Here is a 27,646-nt window from a genome sequence, read left to right as displayed (position 1 = left end):
CAGAGCCATCTCATCTGCCCCTAGATTATTTTGTTACAATTAGGTTTATATATCTGTATGTCTGTCCAATGTACTATGCTTCTTTCTTGTTTTGCATTTTTATAAATTTATATGTATGTGTACACTTGCATGAGTTTATATGCAGAATGTGTGTATAGGAATCCTTGGAAGATGGCATCAGTATCTCTGGAACTGGAGTCACAGATGGTTGGTCATGAGCTGCCAGGTGGGGGCTGGGAACTGAACCATGGCCTTCTGCAAAAACAGTAAATACTCCTAACCACTGAGCCATCCCTCCAGCCTCACCCGTGCTTTTTCTTTACATTTTTTCTTTACATTTTCTGCCCTTGTGTCACACTGAGTTCAGTTTCAAACAACAGAAGCCAGGCTGGGCATAGTGTCATACGCCTGAGATTTCAGCTCTTGGAAAGTGGAGTAAGAGGACTACAGGTTAGAAGTCATTCTGGGCTGCAAGTGCACACAGCCTGCATAGATGGTTCAGTGGGTAAGAGCACTTGAAACACTTTCAGAGGACCTGTTTGGTCCCCGGAACATTGGGTGTTCACAGCCACCTGTAACTCCCTCTCCAGGGGACCTAACACCTTGGCTTCCACAGGCACCTGTACTCATGTATACATGCCCACACAGAGACACACAGACACATAATTAAATATAATCAAAATAAATCTTAAAAAAGAAAAAGCCAGGTGTGGTGGCACACACCTTTAATTGAACCACTTACGAGGCACAAGCAAGAAGATTTCTATGAGTTAGAGGTCAGCCTGATCTACATATTGAGTTTCAGGCCAGCCAGGGCTGTATACCAAGACCCTGTCTCCAAAACAAGCATATAAACAGGTGAAGTGGCACAAACCTTTAATCCAGCACTCGGGAGGCAGGTAGAACTCTATGAGTTCAAGGCCAGCCAGGTCCACATAGTGACCCAGGCCCTTTTCCCCACCATCTTAATAAACACACAAACAAATAAGCTAAAAATCCATTCTACCTAGTTCAAGTAATAAAGGAATTGCTTAAAAACCTATTTGGAAGGTTGATACAGACTCTGGTGTTGATGGTCTGGTTGCAGAAATGAGCCAGCAAAGGAACCATTGCCTCTCCTGAAATAGGAAGCCACCAACCGGATGGGAAAGCTGTCACTACACTTAGCAGCTCTAAAAACACACAGGGGAGGATACTCCCCACCCATAGTTTCATTTTCCAAGGTTTCAATTACACTCCATCAACCATAGTCTAAAAATATTAAGTGGAACATTCCAAAAATTAATAATTCATGAGTTTTACATTGCTTGCCAATCTGAGTAGCACAATGAAAATTTGTGTCCTCTCACAAATGAATGGGAGGCATCCACCTGCTCAGCAAGCATGTCCGTGCTGTACGGACCACCTGCCCAGCAAGCGTATCCATGCTGTATAGCCCACTTGCCCAGCATGTCCATCCTGTATAGACCACCCGCCTATCTGGATGCTTAGTAGGGTCTCAGGTAGCAGATCAACTGCCATGAAATGCTTTGTTCACCTTTATTTTACCTAATAAAAAGCCCCAGCTGGCTCAGTAATGCAGACACTTGCCACCAGACCTAACAACTTGAGTTTGGTCCCCAGGATCCACATGGTAGAAAGAGAATCAACTCAGGCAAGTTGTCCTCTGACCTTCATATGGGTGTCATGGCGTGTGCACATGTACACACACGTACACACACACACACACACACACACACACACACACACACACACTAACGATGTAAAAGATACTAATAAAGAAGCCCTCGACAGGTACCTACTACAATCAGTGGATAAAAGCTCTTTCTGTGCAAGCTTAACTAGAGAACTGACCCACTCCTAGAAGACGGTTTCTGATCTCCACATGGGCACAATAAATACAGTGAAATCTTAAGAATAGATCTGCAGAGATGACTCAGTGGTTACGAACTTGTACTGCTCCTGTAGAGGACCCAAGTTTAGTTCCCAGCACCCAAGTCAGGCGGCTGGAAATTGGCTTTAACTCCAGCTCAAGGGGGATCAAAAGCTTCTGACCTTGTCAGGCATCTGCACTCTTGTGTACACATTTAGGCACATAATGTAAAGATAAAATCTTTAAGGAAAAAAGGCCCTGGCTGGTCACGGTGACACACATCTATAATTTCAGCATTTGGGAGGTGTAGGCAGAAGGATCAGGAGTTCAAGGCCAACCTCAGATACCGGGCCAGTTTGAGAGTGGTCTGAACTACATGAGACCTGTTCCTGGGTAGGACCCAGCCTGCTGGCAATTCAGATAAGCCAAAAGAAGTTGTCAAGTGTCTGACTTTTTTTTCCTTTTAACATGAAAAGGTAAAAGCTCTTAAGGGTGGGGAAGAGTGTGTTGAGATTGCTAAGACCCGTGATACCAATGACTAAGGGAAAACATATGCAGAGGACGCAGTCCTGTCTGTAGTCCATGCAACCACTGGGGGTCCTAGAATGGAATCCCACTGTAAGGGAGCCACTACTGTATTGTCATGGTGAGAAACCACTGTGGGAAACTCAGACACCACCACCACAGCCCTCCCAGCAGAAACAGTACACAAACCTGCTTCACTTCTGCTCAGCAATCTTTTCTCTTTTTTAGCATTTTACTTTATTTGCTTATGTGTGTGTGCTCATATGAACACAAGCAGATTCCCATGGAAGCCAGAAAGGGGCACTGGATCCCTTGAAGCTCAACTGCCTGACTGTAAGTTCTAGGAACTGAACTCAGGTCCTTGGGAAAAACAACAGGTACTTTTAATTGCTGAGCCATCTTTCCAATATATCTATTTACTGATCTTGGAGAAAAAAAAAAATGGGAAGAGACAAAATTGTGCCCAGAATCCTAGCTGCAAGGTTGCCTGGAAAATGTAGTTCTAACCTTCAGCTTTTCCCATCTGAAAGGACTGAAGGACACTGGGATGGCTGTGGAGATAAGTGAACTGTCTTTGTCAGCCTGAGAACAACACCAGGGCTGTCGCTGCATCCTAATTCCACGTTTGTCTCCCCGTCTGATCTGGAAGGTATTTGCTCTATTTCAGGTCTTCTTGTAATTAACTTGTTTTAATTTTTTTCAATGAACCCAGCATCTTGCACACAACAGGCAAGCCTCTACCACTCAACCACACCACCCAGCCCTAAACTTCAATTTTAATCCAGTAAATGCAGTTTTTGGAATTGCTTGGAGTAAGTACAGAGGCTTACAATTTTAGATAGACAGTACCGCTGAAAACGACCCTGTAACCTTGCTGTCTGTGATGGGCTTGATCTTACAGATTGTTCATTTTCTAGTCTTGAAAAGGGTGCTTTATGTCCAGTTTTTACCATTTTTTCTCTGCTTTCACTCTTCCAATGCAACTAAATGATTACATCTGATAAATCAGCATTAAGTGTGTACAGCGTATAGACTTTGGTATACATTTCAGGGAAGAGTTAAAAATCGCCTCCCAAGGGGCTGCCAATAAGCCTTACAACCTAAATCCAACTACTGCAAGTTGTCCTCAGGTCTGCACATGTGCGGTGCACACACATACTCATGCACTAAATAAATAACTAATAAAAATATCCATGAGGCAGAGGCAGGCGGATCTCTGTGAGTTGGAGGCCACCCTGGTCTACAAAGCTACACAGAGAAATCCTGTCTTGAAAAAACTAAATAAATAAAATATTCATGGAGACTGGAAAAATGCCTCAGTGATTAAGAGCACTGACTGCTCTTTAGAGGACCCAGGTTCAATTCCCAGCACTCACAGGGAGGCTCACAATCATCTGTAACTCTAGTCCCAGGAGCTCTGACACCCTCTTCTGGCCTCAAGTGGTGAACAGACATATAACCAGGCAAAACACCCATATACATTTTTAAATTTTTATATATTTTATTAATTGGTATATTGTTGAATATATTTTTAATTTTTAAAATCTCACAAGGGAAAATAATGCCTCCTGGGCTGATGGATGTAGCACAATAGGTAAAATGTTTGCCTGGCATGCATAAAACCCTAGGTTCAATCCCCAGCACTGCATAAAACCAAGTGTGGTGGCCAGGTCTGTATCCCAGAACCAAGGAAGTGGAGGGTCAGAAGTTCAAGGTTATGCTCAACTACATTCGAGTTCCAGAACAATCAGGGCTACATAGTGAGACACTGTCTCAAAAAAAAAAAAAAAAAAAAAAAAAAAAAAAAACACAAATCAACACACACACACACACACACACACACACACACCACACCACACACACACACACACACACACACACACACACACACCACACCTCACAAGTCTCCCTTTCCAGCAGGTATGGTCACTAGACTGTATTCTGTCCAGCAGGGTAGCATGGGAGGCTTCAGGACTGTGCCCTTATCTAATCAGAAGGAACGGCCATTTCTTCCCTCCTGTCCTCTTGTCTCCTCCCTTCTCCTCACCTTTCCTCTCTCCTCTTACTGTCTGGAATGCGGATTTACCAATGAGAATGGAAGCAGCTGTCTTGGGCCACTGGATGGAAGGGTTGATTTGAGAGTGACAGAGAACTGGCCAGGCTCCCTGGTACTGTGGAACCGAATTTTCATCCTCCACAGCTTCAGGACCACTGTTCTAGAGATGATCGTTTAAAACCCTGTTATTTTAGCCTTCGTTAACCAGCCCAGGTCCTGAATCAGGGCCTGTAATAGTTAAAGAGAAGAATTTTTACTATACATACATCAATACATAGGTACAGAAATATACAGAGTCCTGGGAAATGTTATCTTCCACTTTACACATCTCTAAGGTATCTATATTTCATTTTTGCTTGAAATAAGGTCTGGTGTAGCCCAGGCTATATGGCTTAGGATTACCTTGAACTCCCGATCCTCCCACCTGTACCTCTGATTACTGGGATTACAGACACGAACTATTTCAGCTTACATTTTATTTTCTGACTGGTGTATATTTACCATATATACTCATCCTTCTCCCTTCTCCTATCTATCTGGACTTTATGTATTTAATTGTTTATTGTTATTTTTTCTCTATATTATTAAGTTTATATACTTACTGTTGGGGGGAAATAGGGAGTACCATGGTGCATGATAGAGGTCATCAAACAACTCCTGGAAATCACCTCCTACCACCTACGTCCCAGGGTTGAACTCTGGTTGTCAGTCTTGACAACAAGGCTCCTGTACTCACTGAGCCATCTCATTGCTCTGTTATTGGTTTTTTGAGACAGTGTCTGGAGTATCCCAGGCTGGCTTCCAACTCACTATGTAGCCAAGGATGATCTTGAACTGATCCTCCTGCCTCCTCCTCTCTACTGCTGGGATTACAGGTGAGCACAAACACACCCCATTTTTGTGGTGCTGGGGGCACAGCCCAGAACCTTATGCATGCTAGGGGAACACTCTACTAACTGGGCCCCAGTGTTCTGGGTGGTTGTTCCCCCCACACACCTTAGTTTGATGACTGTTGTTACTTTGTATATAATCCTTATCTTCTTTTTGGTACAGGGAAAACAGATGTGGTTCAACTAAATTGTTTGGGTTTTGTTTTATCTTAAAATGCCTGCTCTCTAGCTCTCTAGCAAAGCTTTGGACTTTGGAATAAGTCATTAACCCCACCATGTCTGTTATCCTGACCCCGACAAGATACTCTGTCTCCCTTCCCTTCCCTTCCTTCTCTTCTTCCCTTTTCCTACTACCCCACCTCCTTAAAAAAAAAAAAAAGGCAGCTTATTCACGCATTCATTTATTTAATGTGTGTTCATGTGTTTCCTGCTTTCATGTATTTGCACCACCCACATGCAGTGCCTGCAGAGTCCAGAAGGGGGCATTAGAACTCCTGGGACTGGATTTACGGAGGGTGGCTAGATAATCTTGTGGGTGCTGGGAACCAAATCAGGTTTCTCTGCAAGAGCCGCCAGTGCTCTTAGTTACCCAGCCATCTCTCCAGCTGCTTTTTTTTTTTTTTATTTTCCTTCTCTGTGTGTATATGTATGGTGGTTCCTGTATATGTGGGTGCACATGTATGTGTGCCTGTGAATGCCAGAGGTCAATCCAGGTGTTTTCTTACCAGGTAAACACCCCATGCGCTGAGCTTCATTCCCTATCCCTTCTGCCCCGCCCCCGCTTGATAGTTGTTTCTCTGTAGACAATCCTATCTTCATTTGGTTACTTTGCAAGTTTGTTACTGTGAGTCAAGATACGGATCTTAGAATTTTTACTTAAGAGTAAAAAAAAAAAAAAAAGCATGTTTGCTTAAGAGTATATTTCAATCTAAAGATCTTGTTGTCTTAGACAGGGTCTCTCACTGGGACCTGAACTTTCTGATTAGGCTAGACTGTCTGGCTAGACAGCCCCAGGGATCTGCCTGTGTCTGCTTCCAGCTCTGGAGCTGGGATTACAAATACAGGCTGGCACTCCCAGCCTTGTTGCTGCTGTTGAACGAGGTGTTAAGGATTGAGCTGAGCTTCTTGTGCTTGTCTTACAAGCACTGAATTGACTGAGCCACCTCCTCAACCCAGCATTTCTTTGATTTGGATCCAGAGCCTCCGATCTTAAACATAGAGTCTGGGCTGGCAAGATAGCTCAGTGGGTGAAGGCACTGCCACCAAGCCTGACAACCTGAGTTTAATCCATGGGACCTGCATGGTGGATCCACATTCTGACTCTCCCAAGTTGTCCTCTGAGCTCCATGGGCACATCCTGCACACACGCTAAATAAAAAAAAAAAAAAAAAAAAAAAAAAAAAAAGCTTCAGGTTAAGGAAAGGTCACTTTCCCACAGTGAGTTCTCTGAGAAATTCCCACCTCCCTCTGAAAGTCACAGTCCAGGAGGGAGCAAGCCCAGCTTCACCATCTGCCTTCCTCGTCTGTGCTTTTTTCAAAGGTCCCCCAGCAGCCACCAATGAGCTTCCTCCTCCATCCCTTTCTCACTGAACAGAACTTGGTCTCTGGCAGTGAAGTCAGCAGTGAGGGCACCTTCTGTTTTGTCGAACTGAAGATCAGAGTTGGCCTTCTATAGACATTATTCTTTAATTCACATTACACTGACCTTTCTAGTGAGTGTCTGGTGACTCCTCTCCAGAGCTTGCTGCCACCATTCGGAGCTATGTGTATCTATAGTAATGGGTTTCACTCCTGCAACAAAGGCCGGTGGCTGGCTGTGACTGAGTAAGTTTATCAAGCATACATTTTATTTTTCCAGTGCAGGGGCATTGCACCTAAGGCCTTGTCTGTGGTAGGCTAACACTCTACCACAAATTAGATATATACGTATATATGTATATATATAATTTTCTAGGAAACAAATGACAAAATTTAAGACCAAAAAGTTATACTTCCTTTTTATTATGTGTGTCTGTGTGTGTGAGCACGCGTGTTTGTGCATGTAAGTGTCTGAGGAGGCCAGAAGAGGGCATCAGATCTCCCCACAGCTTGAGTTAAAGGTGGTTGTGGAGCTGCTTGGTGTAGGTGCTGAGAACTGAACTGGGTTCCTCCACAAGAGCAAATGCTCCTAAGCGCTAAGCCGTCTTGCCATAGGTGTCACATTTATCCCAGGCTTGGCTGGAACTCATCTCTGAGGGTGACCTTGAACTACAGATCCTCCCTCATCCCTATGGTGGGACTGAACCGAGTTCTCTCACTTTCTGAGCAACACCCCCAGCTCTGCTTGTTTTGCTTGTGTGCACACGTGTGTGCACTCTCAGTGGGGACTGAACCCTCATGCGTGTTATGCCAGCAAGAACAAAAGCTTTTTAAACAAACTTACTAAAACTATAATGAAATTGCAGTCTGAAGTCAAAAGTTCTACACAAATTTAAGATATAAGTGCACAATTTTCCCTTTTGCTTTCTAATAATATTTGCCATTTACAGATAGCCTATGGTACATCTAGCAGCTTCTTTTTGCACAGGGTTTCAGAGCAGTCCTGGAGCATGAGTCCCACTGACTGCCGGGAGGCCTTGTTAAGGGTCAGCTGGAGAGATGGCTCAGCAGTTAAGAGCACACTGGCTGTTCTTCCAGAGGTCCTGAGTTCAATTCACAGCAACCACATGGTGGCTCAAAACCTCCTTGAATGAGATCTGGTGCCCTCTGCTGGCAAGCATGCACAAGACTATATACATAATAAATAAAATCTTAAAAAAAAAAAACAAAAAGGTCAGCAAACTGGGACTGTGGGCCAGAAAATCTGTAGAAAGCTGGGCTCCATGGGCTTCAGTGGGCTTCACGACGGTTTGAGTTCAGCTTTCCTCGGATTTTTATTGTTGTTTTTCTTCCTTATGTATTTATTTATTTTAGCTAGAGGACCATTTTACTCAAGTTTGAGAGAAAAACAGCAAGGCCAGAAGGCTGTAAACCCTGGCAGCTGTTTTGAGGAGGGTGATGGAGAAGAGGACGAGAGTTCTGCCTTTGAGTGAGGGGCCAAGAAAGCTGGCGGGTTAGTGATGAAGGGCTGTAAGCAGCTGCTGGGGGGGGGGGGCATAGGGTTGTCTTTGGAGAAAGCGAGAAAGTGTGCTTAGGGTTTGGGCAGGCATTCAAAGAAGAAAAAGACAGAAAAAAAGAAAAAAAATCAAAGTTGGGGGCTGCAGGGATGGCTCAGTGGTTGAGAGCACATACTGACTGGGCTTGCACCTTGGTCAGGTGACAGCTGCCTGCAACTCCATCTCCAGGGGATCCTGTGCTCTTTTCTGACCTCCTTGGGCAACTGTACGCAAATGCACACACATCCTGCCTGCCACCTGCCCACATATACACATGCATACACATAATTAAAATAAAAATAAAGTCTTTCTTAAAGAAATCAGAGCCTCTTATGTATTTATCTTCTGTGTAGGGTGATGGAACATAGTGCTCCCGCAATGTGCTCTGTAATAGAAGAGAGAAATGCTTGTTGGCCCAAGAATCCAGGGCCCATTGTTCCTCCTACAACTGCCAGCAAATAGTTCTAATTCCCAAATACGTCCAGAACTCCCCCGACCTCTTCCCATCCTAACGCCCAGTGAAAGACACTAAACCTCTTCCTAATTGAGACCTTAATTGGTCCACTGGTGTATCAGTCAGCATCCCAGCAGGAAACAGGTGGCATACTCAAATGGAGTGATTTGAAGAGAAGTTAATTAAGAAGCCAGGCAGAACTTAGGGATAACATAGTGCCTCTGGGGCTAGTTACAGCAAGAAGTTAGACCATTAGACAGAGGCCCAAGGGTCTTGGGTGAGATTGTTTACTGCCCTGGGGAGAAGTGAGTGTTTGGAAAAGCTGCCTGATGGGGACCCTGGGTAGAAAGAGGAGCCAGTTCACAGTGACCTGGCTGAATAAATCCTGTGCTGTTCAGTCTCATGGTGAGGCTTCCCATCAGCCAAGCCCAGTCAGAGGCCACGAGAAAAGTGACAGGTCTCCTTGTGCAGCTGTAAGGGTGGCTTCCCAGGGCATGGCAGCAGTGGTGGGGTGAGAGGGTCGAGGATGGTGAGAGGGGGTGGAAACTGGCTCCTGAGGGCTATAAACACCTGGATCAAACTGTCTTGACAGCCTCTGAACTTTCACCCCTTCAAATTTCTGAGATAACTCTCTGAGCCATTCTTGGTCTTTGAATTCATCATTAGCTCCCCCATTGCCCTCAGAAGGACTCGGTGGTGCAGCGCAGCACAAACTCTGGAGAGATTGTCCACACGTCTTCCCAACTTGGCATTCACTGATGAGCAGACAAGGCCAGAAGCTCAGGGGAACCAGTGGCAGGGAAGGTTCACACCAGTTGTGAAAGAGTCTGAAAGATGAAACCGTGGAGGCAGAGGTACTTGGGGAAAGCTAGGTGGCACAAAGTTCAGCAGGGGTCTTGACTTCTCAGAGTTCTCATGAGCTACATCTATATAAAAATGGGTTTTGTTTGTGTGTTTGTTATGAACTCACAAAATGTTTTTCTCCTTAAAGTTTTTTCCCCCTACTGGAAAAGCTTAGAGCTGTGGGTGCTGGCTCATGCCTGTAATCTTACCACTTGGAGCCTGAAAAAGACTGGGAGGTCAAGGTCTTCTTCTAATACATAATGAGTTCCAGCCAGCCTAGGCTACAGGAGACCATCTTACCACCCCCAAATACACACACACACACACACACACACACACACACACACACACACACACACAATATATATATATAATATATATATATATATATAATCACCCCCAAATATATCCTTCTGCCTCGGCCTCTTGGGACTGGGAATACAGTATACTTTGTTAGTGTGCTGCTGTAGTCAGATGTGTTCATAGTGATTTGTTGTTGTTGTCTTTTCATTGTTTGTTTGCTTTTGAGACAGGGCCTCATGTATCCTAGTCCTCATATATTCATTTTTTCAAAATGTGCATATACACAAGTGTCAGGGGGCACTCAAGTGTCATAGCACATATGTGGAAGTCAGCTGACAAGAGTTAGTTCTCTCTTTCTACCATGTGCATCCCAAGTATCAAACTCGTTATCAGAGTGGCAGCAGACTCCTTTACCCACGGAGCCATCTCACAGGCTCTTACTTTAACCTTCAATTTTGCTGCCTCTACCTCCCAAATGCTGTGATTACAACAAATGTGTGCATGGTGTCTGGTTTATGCAGGTCCAGGGGTTACATGCATGCTAGGCAAGCCTGCACCAAATGAACTACATCCCAGCCCCATTCATAATGATTTCACTTTACACAAAGCTCATTAGTCACTTATTTATTTATGCGTTGGGTATGAGTGTATGCACTGTGTGCACAAGTGTGGGGGTACCTGAGGAGGACAGAGAAGGCATCAAATCCTAAGCCACTGTTTCCACTGTTAAAAGATACTAATGGGGAAAGGGCTGGAGAGATGGCTCCATAGTTAACAGAGTTTGCTATTCCTCAAGAGGACCTGAGTTTGATTCTGAGAATCTGTGTCAGTGACTCACAAACACCTGTAATTCCTGCTCCAGGGGATCTAACACCTTTTGGTCCTCAGGCATCCTCCAGGCACACATATACATACATAAAAATAAAAAGCCAGGATGGTCAAGGTAGCAGAGGCAGGTGGATGGCCAGCCAGGGTAACACAGTGAGACTCTATTTAAAAACATAAAATAAAATAGGAATCCTGATACTGTGAACTCCTAATATTAAATCTAGCCAGCTGGTGTTGTGCCTTTAATCTCAGCATCTTGGAGGCAGAGGCACTCGGATCTCTGTGAGATCAGGCTAACTGGTCTACAAAGCACTTTCCAGGGCAACCAGGGCTACATAGTGAGATCCTGTCTTAAGGCAAAACAAAAACAAATGCAAAGCAAACAGAAATCTATGCAGTCAATTGCTTCTTGGCCTTTTGGCTATGATGATGTGGAAAAATTGAGTCTGTCCTTGTCAGTGGCTGCTTGGGCCTCATGAAGCAGGATGAGGACAGATGTGAAGCTCTTTTTTTTTTTTTTTTTTTTTTTGTGGTGCTGTGGATCATACCCAGAGCCTCAGATGGGCCAAACAGTTGCTCTTCAGTGAGGTGCAGGCTGTACCAACTCAGCCGAGAAGCTTCACAATGAATGAGTCAAGCTGGAAACACTGAATCCAATGCTCAGTGATTCCGTAACCAAAAGATAAGCCTCTGATATGCCAGGGGAAATTCCGAACTATTCTGCCAGAAGCTCGAAACTGAGTGACACACAGAGGTGGAAGAAAACTACCTAACCGGAGAATTTCCAGAGGCGGAAATTTCAGAAACAGATCAAATTAGATGTAATGTGTGGTCTTCTTTGGCAAACATGCAAACTGTTCAGATGTTATAAGATGAGTAAGAGTGAAGAAATTTAAAGATGGATTGTGTGTGTGTGTATGTGTGTGTGTGTGTGTGTGTGTGTGTGTGTGTGTGTGTGTGTCTGCGTGCTCTTTCTTGCGTGTGTGCACGCATGCTCATGGAGACCGGGAGTGGATATAAGGTGACTTTCCTTCCTCATTTGCTCTCCACATTTTATATTTTGAGACAAGGTCTCTCACTGAACTTGAAGTCATTGATTCGGCTACATTGTCCGGGGTCACAGGCACGTACTGTGACACCTGGTTTCAGGGATCTGAACTTGTGTCCTCATGCTTGCTTGCTTAGCAGGCACCTCACCCACTGAGTCCTCTCCTCAGCCCATGTCTGGTATTTTAGTGATTTTTAGGTCTGATAATGCTGTAGGGATTCTTGTGTGCTCTCATTGTTCTTTTCCTTATCAGTAAGAGCAGCTGAACCATTTGCTTCGGGGAGTTGTCCTGTTGAAGTCTAAGGTGGCTAGCAGCATCCTTGGGTTCTACCCACTAGATACCAGGAGCACTCCGCTTGTTAATCTTCAGATTTTGTAAAACATCTGTTGGAATTTAAAATTGCTCCCATTGAGAATTTATGTCAGACACATCTTAAATATTTATTTGTCAGGGATTGCCAAAATAACCATGGGGATGAGGGGTGGGGTGGGGCATAAGTGAAACTAGTTTGACATGACTGGGTAATGACAGTTTTTGAGGCCAGATGGTGGACATGTGGGAGTTCACTATGCTGTTTCTTCTTGTATGTTTGAAGTTTTCCATAATAAAAAGTCTCAAAATTGTAATGCAGCACTGTCATGGTCAGAGTTGCTATTGCTGTGATGAAACACCATGACAAGCTGAGGAGAAAAGGGTTGATTTGACTTACACTTCCAAGTCACAGCTCACTGGAGGAGTCAAGTTGGTACAGGAACTCAAGCAGGACCTGGAGACAGGAACTGATGCAGAGGTCATACTGCTTACTGGCTTGCTCCTCATGGCTTGCTCAGCCTGCTTTCTTATAGAAACCAGGACCACCAGCTGGGCAGTGGTACACACCTTTAGTCCCAGCACTCAGGAGGCAGAGGCAGGCAGATCTCTGAGTTAGAGGCTAGCCTGGTCTACAGATGGTGTTGTAGAATATTATTTTAAGGTGTGTTACATTTGTTTCTGCAGTAGAACATTTGTTTTAATGACGCAAAGATTCTTTTATGTTGTATTTGTTTAACTCTGTGAAGCTGTGTTACTTTGCCTGTATAAAACACTTGATGATCTAATGCAGAGCTGACTGGCCAATAGAGAGGCAGGCTGACAGGCAGAGAAAATAAAGAGGAGAAATCTGGGAAATGTAAAAGATTCTCTCTGTCTATCTCGGCCCCACTAGACCAGTTTTCTCTCAACCCATTGGGTTCCACAGCCGATTAAGAAATTACCACTCTGAGACTTAATACCAGTTACAGTTGTTTAGCCATTGGCTTAGGCTTCTTACTGGCTAGCTCTCTCTTAATTATTCACTTGTTTCTATTAATCTGTGTATCTCAATTTGGCCTTCGCTTACCAGAGATGCCTGGGTCTTTTGACTCCCTGGCTGCTATATGATGTCTGTCCTTTTTCTTTCTTTCCCTGCCTATTTGTTCAGAATTCCCGCCTACTAAATTCTGCCTGTTCATTGGCCAAAACAGCTTTATTCGTCAATCAATAGGAGAAACATAATCACAGCACATAAAAGGACATCCCCCATTCGGGAAAAGGAAGAAATGAGAAAAGGAGGAGGAGGAGCAAGATAGAACAAGGAGGGGAGGGCATCAGGGGCCAGCCACCCAGCCAGCCATGGAGTAAGAGTGAAAGCAAGAGATACAGAAGAGAAAGATGAAAGCCCAGAGGCAAAAGGTAGACCGGATAATTTAAGATAAGAAAAGCTGGCAAGAGCTAAGGCTGGGCATTTATAAGTAAGAATACGTTTCTCTGTGTGATTTTTTTGAGGGGAGCAGGGTGGCAGCCCCCCCCCCCAAAGAACACAAAGAGCCAAAGAGTAAAAGAGTAAAAACAACCAACAGCCACATTTTGCATTCCAACATGGGGCTAGAGTGAAAGAAAATCCAACTACTGTAGTGATATTTTGTTTATGATCTAACAAATAAAGCTTGCATGAGCATCAGAGGGCAGAGCTATCATACTGGTTAGCCATAGAGGCCAGGCAGTGGTGGTATACACCTTTAACTGGGGGGATGGAGGCAGACAGATCTTTGTTAGTTTAAGGCCACACTGACTACATGAAATTAATCCAGTCTAAAATGGAAACAGAGCTCACACAAAGGTGATCCTAGCACTTGGAAGAGGTGGAGACAGGAGAGATATGGTTGGGTGGAGAGAGGAATGTAAGGCAGGAGACAGGAGCTCAGTGCAGTCTAGGCAGGAGGCAGTCTAAGGCTTGGTGGAGAGCAATGCAATCTGGAGATGCAGTCTGAGGACAGGGATGGCCCTTTTGGTCTGAGCATTGGTAGAGGTGAGAACTCTCTAGTGGCTGACTGCATTGCTTCTCTGATCTTCAGCTTTAACCCCAATATCTGTCTCTGAGTTTTTATTATTAATACCAATTAGAATTTGTGCTACAAACTACAGATTCTGTTCCATGACAGCCAGGGCTACATAGAGAAACTCTGTCTCTAAAAAGAAAAACAAAACGAAAATAAATACTTTTCCAAATCAGGTAATATTCTTTCATATCAAATGTTTTCATTTTTGTTTTGTTTGTTTTGGCTTTTTCTTTCTTTCTTTTTGTTTTTTTGGGGGATGGTGGAGGCAGAGCTGGGGATAGAATCCAGGGCCTTGAGTATACTGAATAGTCAGCCTTTATGTTCCCTTCCAATGGAACTGTGGAGCCTAGAGGCCTGGACAGGATGGTTTAACTAAAAACACTTGCTACTCTTGCAGAAGACCCAAGTTTGGGTCTCAACATCCATGTCAGGCAGATAACTGCAGCTACAGGAGATACCATACCATCTTCTGGCCTCCATGGCTACTTGCACACTCATGAATATAAATAAAAATGTTTTTAGTTGGGCGGTGGTGGCGCACGCCTTTAATCCCAACACTCGGGAGGCAGAGGCAGGTGGATCTCTGTGAGTTCGAGACTAGCCTGGTCTAGAAAAGCTAGTTCCAGGACAGCCTCCAAAGCCACAGAGAAACCCTGTCTCGAAAAAACAAGCAAACAACAACAAAAAATATTTTCAAAAAACAATCTTTAAAAACTGGTGGAACCTAACCATATTATCATATTATTATTTCTGTTATAAGCAATTGGCAATTGGCGATTTTTTTTTTTTTAAGTAGAACTAAGGATTCTTAGAGAACCTTCACTGGTCTCAAGAAGTGAGTTCCAAACAGCTTTCAGAACTGCCATTGTGGTCAATATGTTTCATGTGCCACATTTGCCAAGCCTTTTAGAATCAAGTACTTCCTGTCCAAGAAACAAAAGCAAGATTGTGCCACTTCCCAGTGGATTTGGATGAAAGTTGGCGACAAAGTCAGATACAACTTTAAGAAGACACTGGAGGGGAGTCCAGTGGGGTCCCTAAGTCCCCTCACTCTGCTCAGCTATTCTGAGTCATGGGCAATGGGCAGTAATCAACTGCTCTCTCTCTCTCTCTCTCTCTCTCTCTCTCTCTCTCTCTCTCTCTCTCTCATTTTTCGAGACAGGTTTCTCTGTGTAGCTTTGTAGAGCAGACTGGCCTTGAACTCAGAGATCCGCCTGCCTCTGCTTCCTGAGTGCTGTGATTAAAGGTTTGCACCACCACCTCCTTGCTCTGGTTTGCTTTTTATCTGCTTTACAAGAGTGAGTTGGTTGGTTCAGCCATAACTATGTAAAACCCTTTAAAATGTTATGTTACTGTGATCAAATATGCACTAATAATGGTGACATACAATGAGTTTTCTGGCTGGATTAATAACTTTATTAATAACACAAAACCCTAATTTAAAGAACCCATTTATTTATTTACTTGTGTGTTTACATGTGGAGGTGGAAGAACAACTTTTGGAAGTTGGTTTTCTTTTTCTACCATGTGGGGCTCAAACTCAGGTCATTAGGCTGGGAGGCAGGTGCCTTTACCAGCTCAGCCATCTTGCCAGCCCTGTTTTGTTGTTGGTACAAGTAACTGACAGAATAATTAAAAATAAGACTTGTTTTTAATTCAGGCATTATGGGCAGACACATAACCCCAGCTACTTGTGTGGCTAAGGCAAGTGGATCCTAAGTCCAAAGCCTGCCTGGGCCATAGAACAAGTTCAAGGCTACCATGGGCAACTTAGTGAAATCCTGTCTCAAAATAAAAACTGCTTTAATAATAAAAATTATATACATGCAATATATATATATATATATATAATATATATATATATATATTTGGCGTGTGTGTGTGTGTGTGTGTGTGTGTGTGTGTGTGTGTGTGTGTACACATTTGGTTGTGACAGGGTCTCACTATGTAGCTTTGGCTGTCCTGGAACTCACTATGTACTCCAGGCTGGCCTTGAACTCACAACAATCTGCCTGCCTCTGCCTTCTAAGTCCTGGCATTAAAGGCTTTCGCCATCACACCTGGCTAAGTGATTTTTTTTAAAGGGCTAGGGATGTGGTAAGAGTGTTTGCCTAGCATGCTCTAGGACCTGGTTCAATCTCTAGAATCATAAAAAAAAACCAAAAAACATTTTTATTAGGAAAAGAAGTGCTGTGTGAGAGAGATGTAGAGTGGAAACAGGAGTTTAGAGCCATAGCTACCACTTAATGGTAGAAAGCCGGCCCAGTGCTCGTGCAGGGCCCTGAGTTCTAGCCCCAGTACTAGCAAACAAGAAAACAAAACCCAGGAGTTTTAAGGGAGGAACAAAAGGGATTAAAAAATCTCCCCAGAGCTTCATATATGTGCATTTCCAAAAGGATGCGAGCGGCCAGCTATGGCAGAACACACTGTAAGATGGATCGTTCTTGGTGAGGCAAAGGCAGGCAGCTCTTGGTGAGTTTTAGGCCAGCATGCACTCCACAGTGAAACCCTATACCAAAACAATAACAAAAAACAACCAACCAACCACCCCAAAACCCTGATGACAGTAGGTTCCACTTGATACCTGTATGAAACAATTGTCATCTCAAAGTCCATGACACACCAACAATTATAAAGTTGTGGTGGGCAATGAGCCCAGGGTCATATACATGCTAGGCAAGAGCCCTGTCACTGAGCTACACCCCAGCCCCCACACTTTGCAACTTAAATGCAAGAACTTGGAAATGAGTGGTTGATGGAAACAGAGACAGACATCCACAGATATACAATGAGCCGAAATTGGGAATTTAGTTGAAGAGAGGGAGGAATGAAGAACGAAGGGGTCTGTACCAGGTTGGAGAAACCCACAGGAACAGTTGACCTGAACAAGGGAGAGAACATCGACCCCAGATGCTGTCCGGGAGGCCCATACAAGACTGATCCAGACCCCTGAACATGGATGTCAATAAGGAGGCCTCTGCACTCCAGGGAGCCTCTGGTGGTGGATTAGTATTTTTCCCTGGTGCAAGAAGGGACTTTGAGAGCCCATCCCATATGAAGGGTTACACTCTGGCCCTGGACACATGGGGAAGGGCCCAGGACCAGCATAGGAAGACTTGGTGGACTTTGCAGAGCCCCAGTTGAGGGCCCTACCCTGCCTGGGGAGTGGTGGGTGGATGGGGTGGGGGGTAGACTGGGGGTGGGGGAGGAGGGTTGGGGGTGAGGGGAGGGAGAGGGAGAAGGGACTTGAAATAAGCTTGTTCCCTAACTAGAACTAATAAAATAATAATAAAAAAAAAGAACTTGGAAATGAGCTTTGTTTGAGTGGTGGCCCACATCTGTAATCCCATCACTTTGTGGAGGTGGGGGCAGATGATTGAAGTCCAAACTGTCCTTGGCAATAGCTAATGTGCTACTTGAGACCATCTAAAGCCAACCAATGAAAACAAACCACCTGTCAAACTTGAAGTGAAAATGTGTGAAAGATATAAGCTTCCCCAAATCTTTTTCGGGTTAAGTGGCATGAGTGGGGTTACTCCCAGAGTTTCTGGAAAGGCTATCAGCTGAGGGATGACCTTCATTTTGTCTGAGACAGCTCCATGGTATCTTTACTGACTGGATTTTGCCTGTGGTTAATCTTGCCAATTATTTGACTATTTGGAATCACCCAGGAGACAGAGCTCTGAGTGTCTTTGTTCCTTTCTTTCATGTGTATGAGTGCTTTGCCTGCATCTATGTCTGCATACCCATGAGTGTCTGGTGCCTGTGGTGCCAGAAGAGGGTGTTGGGTCCCCTGGAACTGGAGCTACAGCTGATTGTAAGCTGCCATGTGGGTGCTGGGAACACAGGCCCTTTGCAAGAGCAGCAAGTGCCCTTAGATGCGGAGCCAGCTCTCCAACCTCTCTAAGTATATCTTTGAGTTTCCAGAGAAATTTAACTGAGAGGACTGGGCCTGGGATCTGGTGGGACCTTTCCTTGGGCTGTGGTCCTGGACAGAATAAAAAGGGGAAAGGGAGAAAGCCAGTTGAACAGGCGTTCCCTTCTTCCTGGTTGGCATCACCAACCATGCTGCTCACAGCTGCTATAGCTTCTCTACCATGGTGCACTGCACTCCCCTGAACCATGAGCCAAAATAAACCTTCCTCTATACAGTTGCTTTTAGCCGGGTCACTGCAAGGAATAAAAGAGCACATTGCTGCCCAATTCTCTGTATTTAAGGGTCCCCTTTTGACACCCCAGCTTCTCTGTAGGAGAGTACAGAGCACAGACTAAACCAGCCTGCCTGATGGCACCATGTATTTCAGAAGAAGAAACCTGTGGCTCATCCTGTGTGGGTTCCTTCTCTAAGGTCTCCTGTCAGGGAAGCCATGTTGGGACCATGGCATTCTTCCTAAGGGGGCTACTGCAGCCATTCACACAAACCATTGCAACTTGTCAATTAAACTTACTTAGGATTATTGTTTCTATCATATTGCCAGTGACTTTGCACATCTGGCTAACTCACAAGCACGGTAAGATACTAGAGACTCGTATTCTTACGTAAGGCTGTGTGAGCATTGGCGAGCAAGTGCACTGGCACTCATGTGGAGGCCAGAGGGCCTCAGGGGTCAGTCCCGTCTTCCACCTGAGACAGGGTCTTTGACTTTATTGCCTCACATGCCAAGCTCACAGGCCTTCCGGTTTTTGGAGATTCTCCTGTCCCCATTTCCCATCTCCTGCAGGAACGCTGGATTACAGACATGTGCTACTATGCCTACTTTGATGTGAATCCTGGGATTTGAACTCAGGTTCTCACACTGTGCCACAATGCTTCTTACACATTGAGCCATTTCTCTAGCATCATTCCCTGCTCCCATTTTTTAATTTTTATTTTTTGCAACCTATGATTTACTGTTTCCATATCCAACTTACCCTAGTGACTTGCATATGACAGGATTCTCCTCCCCCAACACACTCTCCATGTACGCTTAACAACTGTTGTGCTGTTCATAAAATAACACAAAGGGCAATTAAAAACCTTCAGGCTTCAGCCTATCACAGTTAAGTGGCAACAGTTTGTCCCTCACTACATTCTTATGTTGAGGCTACCTTAAGCATAATACGTATCAAAATAGTCCATAATGGGGGATGGAGAGATGGCTCAGAGGATAAGAGCACTAGTTGCTCCTCCAGAGGTCTTGAATTCAATTCCCAGCAACCACATGGTGGCTCACAACCATCTATAATGGGATCTGATGCCCTCTTCTGGCCTGCAGGTTTACATGCAGATTATATATTCTTTAAAAAAAAAAAAAAAAGAAAAGAAAAAGAAAGCCCATAATCCAAGAGATGGTGAGATGGTTTAGCAGGTAAGGCACCTGCTACCAAATCTGACAAGCTGAATTTGATAGTGGGAGGAGAGTGGCTCAAGTTTTGCTCTGACCTCCACACCCACACGCTAAGTAAAATTTAAAAATGGTATTCTGTGGTTCAAAGGCAGACTTGATTTGCTCTTTTTAAAAAGACTACAAAGGGGATTGGTGATTTAATCTTACTCTAGTTAGCACTGCTTAACAGGAACTGCTAACAATGAAACTGAGAAAAATAAACACAAACAGGAACAAATGACCTTTTATTTCATACAGAGATACAAAGGCAATTGTGTGTAGCAACAATTTGACGGCCAGTCCAAATTCTTGGGAGGAAGTAAATTCATAGTAAATGTCATGATGGCTGGTCAGAGAGAAGGTCAGAGGACGAGGAGAGAGCCAAGACAGAGATGGCTGCAGCTAATAAATAACACGAGCGTGGCAGGACATCAGTGTGCCAAGCCGAGGCTCGCCAGGTGACCTCAGTGCTGCTTAGGGTGGGACTCCACAGCAGCTGTGAAAAGGTCTCCAAGGGCATTTGGCGCAGTTCTAACTGGTATTCAGGAAAGAGCATCCTTACAGTTAACTGAGACATCTTAAGGCACCGCAAACCGTACTGATACTGTCTTGGAGGTGGTGGACAGGACCAAGTTTGTGATGGGCATTCTTTTTAAGAAAACACACTTGAAATCAGGCAAAGTGGCTTTGTGCCTTTAATCCCAGCACTTGGGAGGCAGAGGCAGGCAGATATCCATGAGTTCTAGGACAGCCTGGTCTACATAGCGTTCCAGTAGAATCTCTCTTGTCTCAGTGGAAGAGAAAAAGACAGAGAGAAAGAAAAAAGGGCACTGGACATATGTGTTGGTCCTGTCTGAGGCCATACTGGTTGTAACAGTATCTCTTCTCCTCTCTCTCTTTCTCTCTCTCCCTCTCCTTCCTCTTTCCCTCCCCCTTCCCTCTTCTCTGAAACAGGGTAAGGTTATGTAGCCCAGGCTGGCCTTGACTTAGTGATCTCCCTGCCTCAGCCTCTCAGCACTGGGATTACAGTAGGTCCTAACAAGCCGCTTTAGCGTTTTCCTTTAACCTAAAGAAAATAGTTCCTGAGAAAACTATGTTCTAAAACATAATGAGAAACGGGGTCACTGGTGGCAGCTCCTTCCTCAGCACCCACTTCTACCTGTACCCACTCACCATGGCCTGCCCATGTGGACACAGTGAAGGACATTTCTCCAAGACTTGCATTTGTAATAGGAACATGCTACGTATCCGTCACTAACCATTGTGTGTGTGTGTGTGTGTGTGTGTGGGGGGGGTTATCGCTTGAGACAGGGTTTCTCTATGTAACAATCCTGGCTGTCCTGGAACTCACTCTGTAGACCAGGCTTGCCTCAAACTCACAGAGATCCACCTGCCTCTGCCTCCTGAGTGCTGGGGTTAAGCTGTGTGCGACCATCGCCTGGCTATCTGTCCCTAATTAAAATAGCTTATTGGCCTTCAATACACACATCAGTAAACTCTGTAATATTAGTTTAATTTTATGTTTTATGCAAGAATATTGAACCAAAGAAATTGAAGGCTCAGTAGCATGATTTACCTATTCTTTTTGGATAAACAGATTTTTTTTTTTAAGTTTATAACTTTTAATCCAAGAACAAAGGTTTCCAAATTCAATGCCTGAAACTGAACGGTCTTTGTTAGTTGGAGCCCAACCATCCAGGCTTCTCAGAATACAAGCATATGGCGGCAGAGAGGAGAGTGGGAAATGGATTTAAACTTCAAACATGACATGGGTTGGCTGCTGTTGCTAACATCTCACCGACTCTGTAGATAAACCCTAATGTAGGCCATAGAGAAGCTTCAAGAATTCAGATATACAGATAACCCAATTAGAAACGACCCTTTCTCAGGGTATTCTAAATCATTATACAAATATTTAAAATTCCTATCACTCACATTTTACTTTAGTAAGGCACTCTTGGACACAAATAGTTTTGAAAACATTATATTTTGGGCTCGGGTGAGCCATCCCTTTGTGGGAGGGACAGAGCGGACACTGTCCTTGAATGGAACTCAGTGCACTGCTCTGAGTGGGGTGCCTTGATCCACTCTCAATGTCTTTAAAAGGCCGGCTATGGCTGTGGGGTTCTCCTTCACCAGGAAGGACACTACACTAAGAGCGCTGCCCAGACTTAATGGAGAATTCAAAAGCAGTTGTTTTTCTCCTGAAGCTGTTTCACTGGAATAGAGAATAGAAACTTGGAATTAGCTCCGCCTACAAAGGCAGCAGAATAGAAGACATCACAGACTTCACCTCTTAACCATGAGTCTGATGCTCACGTTTGCTGTTACCCTGACAGCCTTCACTTCTAAACAAGAGTTTGAATCCCACCATCCTTACTGCTAAGTATAACAAACACCAATGTTTACAAAGTAGCAATTACCACTTAAGAGACCATAACAGAAAGGGGTTGGGTGGGGATCCATTCTCTCTCTACACGATGAAAGGAAGTAAGGGGGTGCAGGTGTAAGAGGAAGCCTAAAATACAACTTCACTATTAAAAGAGGGCATTGAATGTCCTGGGTTGGGGGGTGGGGGTGGGGCTTAAACATGGGGCTTCAGGAATGTGAGACTGAGGCACTGCTGGACCAGGTCTTTACTTCCAAGGAGTAATGGAGGATCCTATAAAGGCAGCAGCGAGGCGTTGCCGTTTTGAATTCTTCTGGACTGGCAGCAAACGACCAGTTACTTCCCATAGAACTTTTTGTTGAGAAGGAAGATCAGGAGGTTGACATTAACTTTAGCTCTGTCAAATAACTTCATGACTGCAACCCCTTCATACTGTAGCTGCAGCAAGTCCTGTTTAAAACAAAACAAAACAAAACATTTTAATGGTCAGGTCTGGGACAAGAAAAGGAAGGTCCCCGAGAAGGGAGGAGGTAGGAGGGGTGAGCCAGGCCTTCTGTGACAGAGGGGAAATGCAGTGTGTGAGAGGGCGGGGCCCAGTGCAGAGCCTTCCACCACACAGTCACCCTGGGCGCTGCAGCAACAGGGAGTTCTTGCTAGTTAGTCAGGAATCTTCAGACTAACTTGGTCTTAGGGAATCATTTATAGTAAAATTTTCTAAACATGGAGGCAGTCTGTTCAGCTAAAATACATCTAAATCTTATTTCAGAAGTTACAATGACATTTTCCCATTGCATTTCAGCTGTAGGTTAAAGTATCAGTACCCATTTCATGGCGAAACATGCTAATGGCCAAAAATGAGGTTATACCTACTAGGTGTTTTTTGTTTGTTTGTTTGTTTTCGTTTGAGACACTCTTATTTGGCACAGGCTGGTCCCGTGTCTGTGATAATGAGTATATGCCACCACACTCAGTTCTACAGTGCTGGGCTCAAACCCAGGGTTTTGTGCATACCAAACAAGCATTCTACCAGCTGAGAGCCATATCTCTAGCTCCATGAGCTACTGGACTCTTCTTTTTAGGAGACGGAACCCAGGCCTCTGAATACTGAATGTGTGCTCTCTGACATGCAGGCTCAGCCTTACCAGACTCAGACTTCTACAGCCTGAGAAAGGTTTTTATTGTAAAGGCAAGCGAAATAGGAGGACCACACATTTATCAGATGCCTAGCCTGTGAGAGGCATTGTTTAAGGCACATCACACAGTATCTTTTCAAGTCATCACAAAAGTCCTATGAAGTGTGATTATCCCAACTATAAGGATGCGCTGTTGAGGCTCACAGGGTTGGGTGGCCCGGCCATCTGAAAAGAGCTGGCTTTGGGGTGGTCGAGATGTGACACAGGCTGCTTTCTTAGCACTCTCTGCTGTCCTGAAGGCTTATGGAAGCACTGTGAGGGTCTCTATCAGTAAACTTACAAGAGTGGAGAAAGCCAGGGTCAAAGGGCATGAAGGGACCACAGTCATGAGGATGGGGACCATGGTGTGTCCTCTTTATCTAACCCTGACTCACTAACCTCTTTATCTAACTAACTCACTCACTAACATGGTGAGACCCATGGGATATGGGCTTGTGTGTAGTAGTTCTTAGTTCCAGTGTATGAAGAAACCCTTTCACGTTTATTTAACTAATATGCTCTGAGAGACTACTGATTACAGAGAAGCAAATGGAGATGACTAAGACATACTGTTTTAAGAGTTCACAGTTTTGGGGGTGGCTGGGAAATGAATCAGCTCACACCATCAACAGAGGACGTATCTCAGGGCTGCTGAGGCAAAGGGAAGAGCCACCAATGTGGCTCTGGGGAAAGGCTGCAGGAGAGGCAATGCACGTGCTAGTGCTCACTGTCTGATGGAGGCAGAAGGCGGGTAGGAGGACAGGAAGGGCAGCCAGTTATGTGAGGGGAGAACATCCTGCGCAGAAGTCTATGTGCTCACAGAGGGCATGAGCCTGGCCTGCTAGGCCACAGCAGTGTGAAGCATGGCAGGGCTAAGACATGGATGAGCACAGTTCTCGGCAGGGCATGTGCGAGGCCTAGGTTTAATTCCCAGCACTGCAAAAATGTAAACAATCAACAAAACCTAAGAGGCCTACTAGGTGGCACACACACAAAGCTAGAAGGGTATGGTCCCTGCTTATGAATCCTCCTGATTTTCTGATGATTTTTGGCCTTGGAGTTTGAAGATGACTTTCACTATATAGCTGGGCTTGGAATACACCATGAAGCCCAGGCTGAATCCCCTTGCCTCTGTGTGTTGAGTGCTAGGACTACTGTTGTGCATCACCACCCCACTGGGTAGATATTTTTAGGCGGTCAGGCATGGTGGCACATATCTATAATCCCAGTTCTGGGGAGAAACAGTTGGGTCAGGAGTTCAAGGCCAGCCTTAACTACATAGTGCATTTGAGGCTAGCTTGGGCTACATGAGATTCCTACCACTTTCCAAATTTAGATACCTGGGGTTGGAAACTGAGCTCAGTGGGAAACTGTGTGCTTAGCAAGCACAATTCCCTAAGGACTAAACCTGAGCACCAAGGGAAAAAAAATGAAGACACTTAAAAATAAAAATTAGGGATAATTACGTTATAAAATAAATCACTACACAATTCATTTTGAATTTAAAATGTGATTCCAATTTACAAAGATGCAACTTATCCACATTTTTTTAAGTAATACACCTAACAAAAGTATCCATATCAAATCCATGAGGAAAAAAGAATTTCAAGTACTGAGGAGCATACCCTTTCAAACTGTTAATATTGCAGTTAGGCACTTTCATCAAGGGCACCAGTTCCGTCAAGGGCGCCCGGAGTGAGGCTTCGGGTACCGATGCACTCTAAGCTCACACACCTTGGGGAGCTCTCAGGACACAGGCCATGCCCAACTCCCCAAACTCTTGGCTTCTCCCGTCAACCAGGCGCTGGGCCCTTTGAACCCTGGCAGCCTTCCCCAAAGGGCCTTCTCTTATCTTCTTCTCCCACCTCATCAGAGAGCTTCAGGTCCAAGCCTGTGTGTACCCACCTGATAGTGCAGCATGAAAGTCTCCATTTGAACTCCCATGAACTTGGCTTTCACTTCAAAGTCTCCAACTTCTTCTGTTGGACTGATTTCAAAGATAACATTTTTAAACCTGTAGAAAGACAACACCATATGGGTGAGCTTCATGCTTTCAGGGGATGACACTCTGAGGTGGGGGAGGGGGACATCAGGGGTGTCTGGTAAAAAGTACAGGATCAAAGTTCTCCTGCAGGGGAGGCACCATGGGCAGGACATCCTGCCATGCACTCTGCTTTGAGACCTGGAGAGAGACATGGGCACCTCTCCCTGAAGCACTCACAGCCTGTTTAAAGAGGACCATGGGGAATGCCACAATGGCCTAAAGGGTGACGCCAGGGGGGTCTTTCCTGAAGGTACTATAGAAAGTTAGTGATAAAGGCAGAAAAAGGAGCCAGGTGTGGTGGCGCACGCCTTTAATCCCAGCACACAGGAGGCAGAGGCAGGCGGATCTTACTGGTTTACAGAAAGTATTCCAGGGCAGCCAGGGTTACACAGAGAACCTTGGTTTTTTTTGTTTTTGTTTTTGTTTTTGGGGGGGGTGATGACGACAACTGGAAGTGGACTGAAGTTGAGGGAGGAGAGTGACTGATCACATGGATGTGTGAGGATTGGGAGAGGTGACTGGGTAGAGCAGAGGTTTCAGTGGACAGAGCGTGTGTGTAGTAAGTATGCCAAGTACATGCTGCCCCAGGACAGGAAGCTGTGTAGTACCAGCAACAAGGAGGATTATGCTGCCCCCTAAGAGCACAAAGTGCATCACCCCACATTTCCAGAACCCCTTCATGGAGCTGTGAACCCCCTATAAATACAACAGGGCATCACCAAGGGTGTGCAAGAGGGCACCAAGGATAAGTGCGCTCACAGAATCTGTGCTCCGAAACTGGCTGGTTTGCATCTACTGGACTGGGGCATGACCTTCCCAAGGGCAGCTGCTCAAGTGATCTGAATGGACTCCCTGGGTCTTCTGGATTCTAAGCCCACAGCAGCAAAAAGAGGAGAAACAAACAGAGGGGGCACTTGGATACCAGCAGAAAATAATGACAGAAAGAAGGTAAGAAACAAGGTCATAGGGACTGGAGAGATGGCTCAGAGGTTAAGAGCACTGACTGCTCTTCCAGAGGTCCTGAGTTCAATTCCCAGCAACCACATGGTGGCTCACAACCATCTGTAATGAGATCCGGTGCCCTCTTCCGGCCTGCAGGCACACATGCAGGCACAACATTGTATATATAATAAATAAATAAATATCTTTTAAAAGAAAGAAAGAAACAAACAAACAAGGTCATAGACTGGGGAAAATGCAAAAGTGCCAGGCCACCAAACCAAACACCTACCACAAAACTAGAAAGACAAAGGCCCCAAGTTAAAAACCTTGGGGGGGGGGGCTCGGCAAAAAAAAAAAAAAAAAAAAAAAACAGATGATGAGCCACACCCAAATCACACCAAAAACAAACCTGCCAAAAACCTAACACCTTGTTTGAGGCCAGCCTCATCTACAAAGTAAGTTCCAGGACAGCCAGGAGTACACAGAAAAGTCCTGTCTTGAAAAACCCAAAACCAAACCAAAACAGCACCTCAATCAGAAATCTAAGAAACACATACCTCAAGCAGACACTTTTGATGTTAATTTAAGAAAAAAAGAAAGAAATGTATGTGTTTGTATGTTATGTCTCTGTGTGTGAGCATGTATGCATATGGAGGCCAGAAGAGGCATTGAATTCCTGGAGCAGGAGTTACAGGCGACTGTGAACTGTCTGGCCTGGGTGCTGGGAATGGAACCCAGGTTCTTTGCAAGAGCAGCAAGTGCTCTTAACTGCTGAGCTCTCTGCAGCCCTTCAGAGGTATTGTAAACTAACTGCCTTACTCACTGATAGTAGGGACCAGCACGGGCACGCTCCCACATGCACTGGCACTGCTGGGACTGCTGTGGCAAGAATATATCCGTATGCTTTGCACCCACAGTGGAAAACAGCACTGCAGCCCCCTACAGTGGTCCTCCATCCCGCTTCTGGGCATACACCGCACGACTTGAGAGCAATGGCTCTCACAATAGCTTAGAAGTGGAAACAGTTCCTGTCCATCAGTGCATGACTGAGAAACAAAATGTGGTACACACAGACAATGGAATATTATTCAGCCTTAAAATTAAAAATGAAGGAAATCCTGTCATGTGGTTAAATCTCTAGGACATCATGCTAAGTGAATGTCCAAGCCAGTTATGAAAGATAAAAAGTACATGGCCTCACTTATGTGAGGTAAACTAATGCAATCAAGTGCAAAGACCATAAAGAGCATGGTGGCTGCCGGAGGCGGGCTAGAGGGAGACACAGGGGGTGAGTCCTGCAAGATGAAAACCTCCCAGAGATGTGGCTGAACTACTGGAGAACACTGAGCTACACCACCGAAAATGGTTACAATGTGAGCTGTATGTCATCTGTTTTTGTAACAGTTTTTAAAAAACACTCT

The 27,646-nt window shown here is 44.8% G+C and overlaps 1 protein-coding gene across 3 annotated transcripts in view; it reads right to left on the bottom strand.

The window, feature by feature from the left end:
- Positions 1 to 19,904: 19,904 nt before the first annotated feature.
- The window catches only part of Iqgap1 (IQ motif containing GTPase activating protein 1), a 98,549-nt gene continuing 90,807 nt past the window's right edge, over positions 19,905 to 27,646 (bottom strand). For all 3 annotated transcript variants that reach the window (XM_027408265.2, XM_027408266.2, XM_027408267.2), the window contains 2 exons: positions 25,145 to 25,253; positions 19,905 to 22,517 (listed from right to left, as the gene is read on the bottom strand). In XM_027408265.2, coding sequence (XP_027264066.1) covers positions 22,404 to 22,517; positions 25,145 to 25,253 — 223 coding nt within the window. In that variant the 3' untranslated portion in view covers positions 19,905 to 22,403. The remainder of the gene's footprint in view (positions 22,518 to 25,144; positions 25,254 to 27,646) is intronic.

The sequence above is a fragment of the Cricetulus griseus genome, chromosome 3 (genome assembly GCF_003668045.3).
Source record: "Cricetulus griseus strain 17A/GY chromosome 3, alternate assembly CriGri-PICRH-1.0, whole genome shotgun sequence".
In the NCBI taxonomy this organism is placed as follows: Eukaryota; Metazoa; Chordata; class Mammalia; order Rodentia; family Cricetidae; genus Cricetulus; species Cricetulus griseus.
Note: the sequence above shows the minus strand (reverse complement) of the source record. Positions and strands in the feature narration are given on the sequence as shown.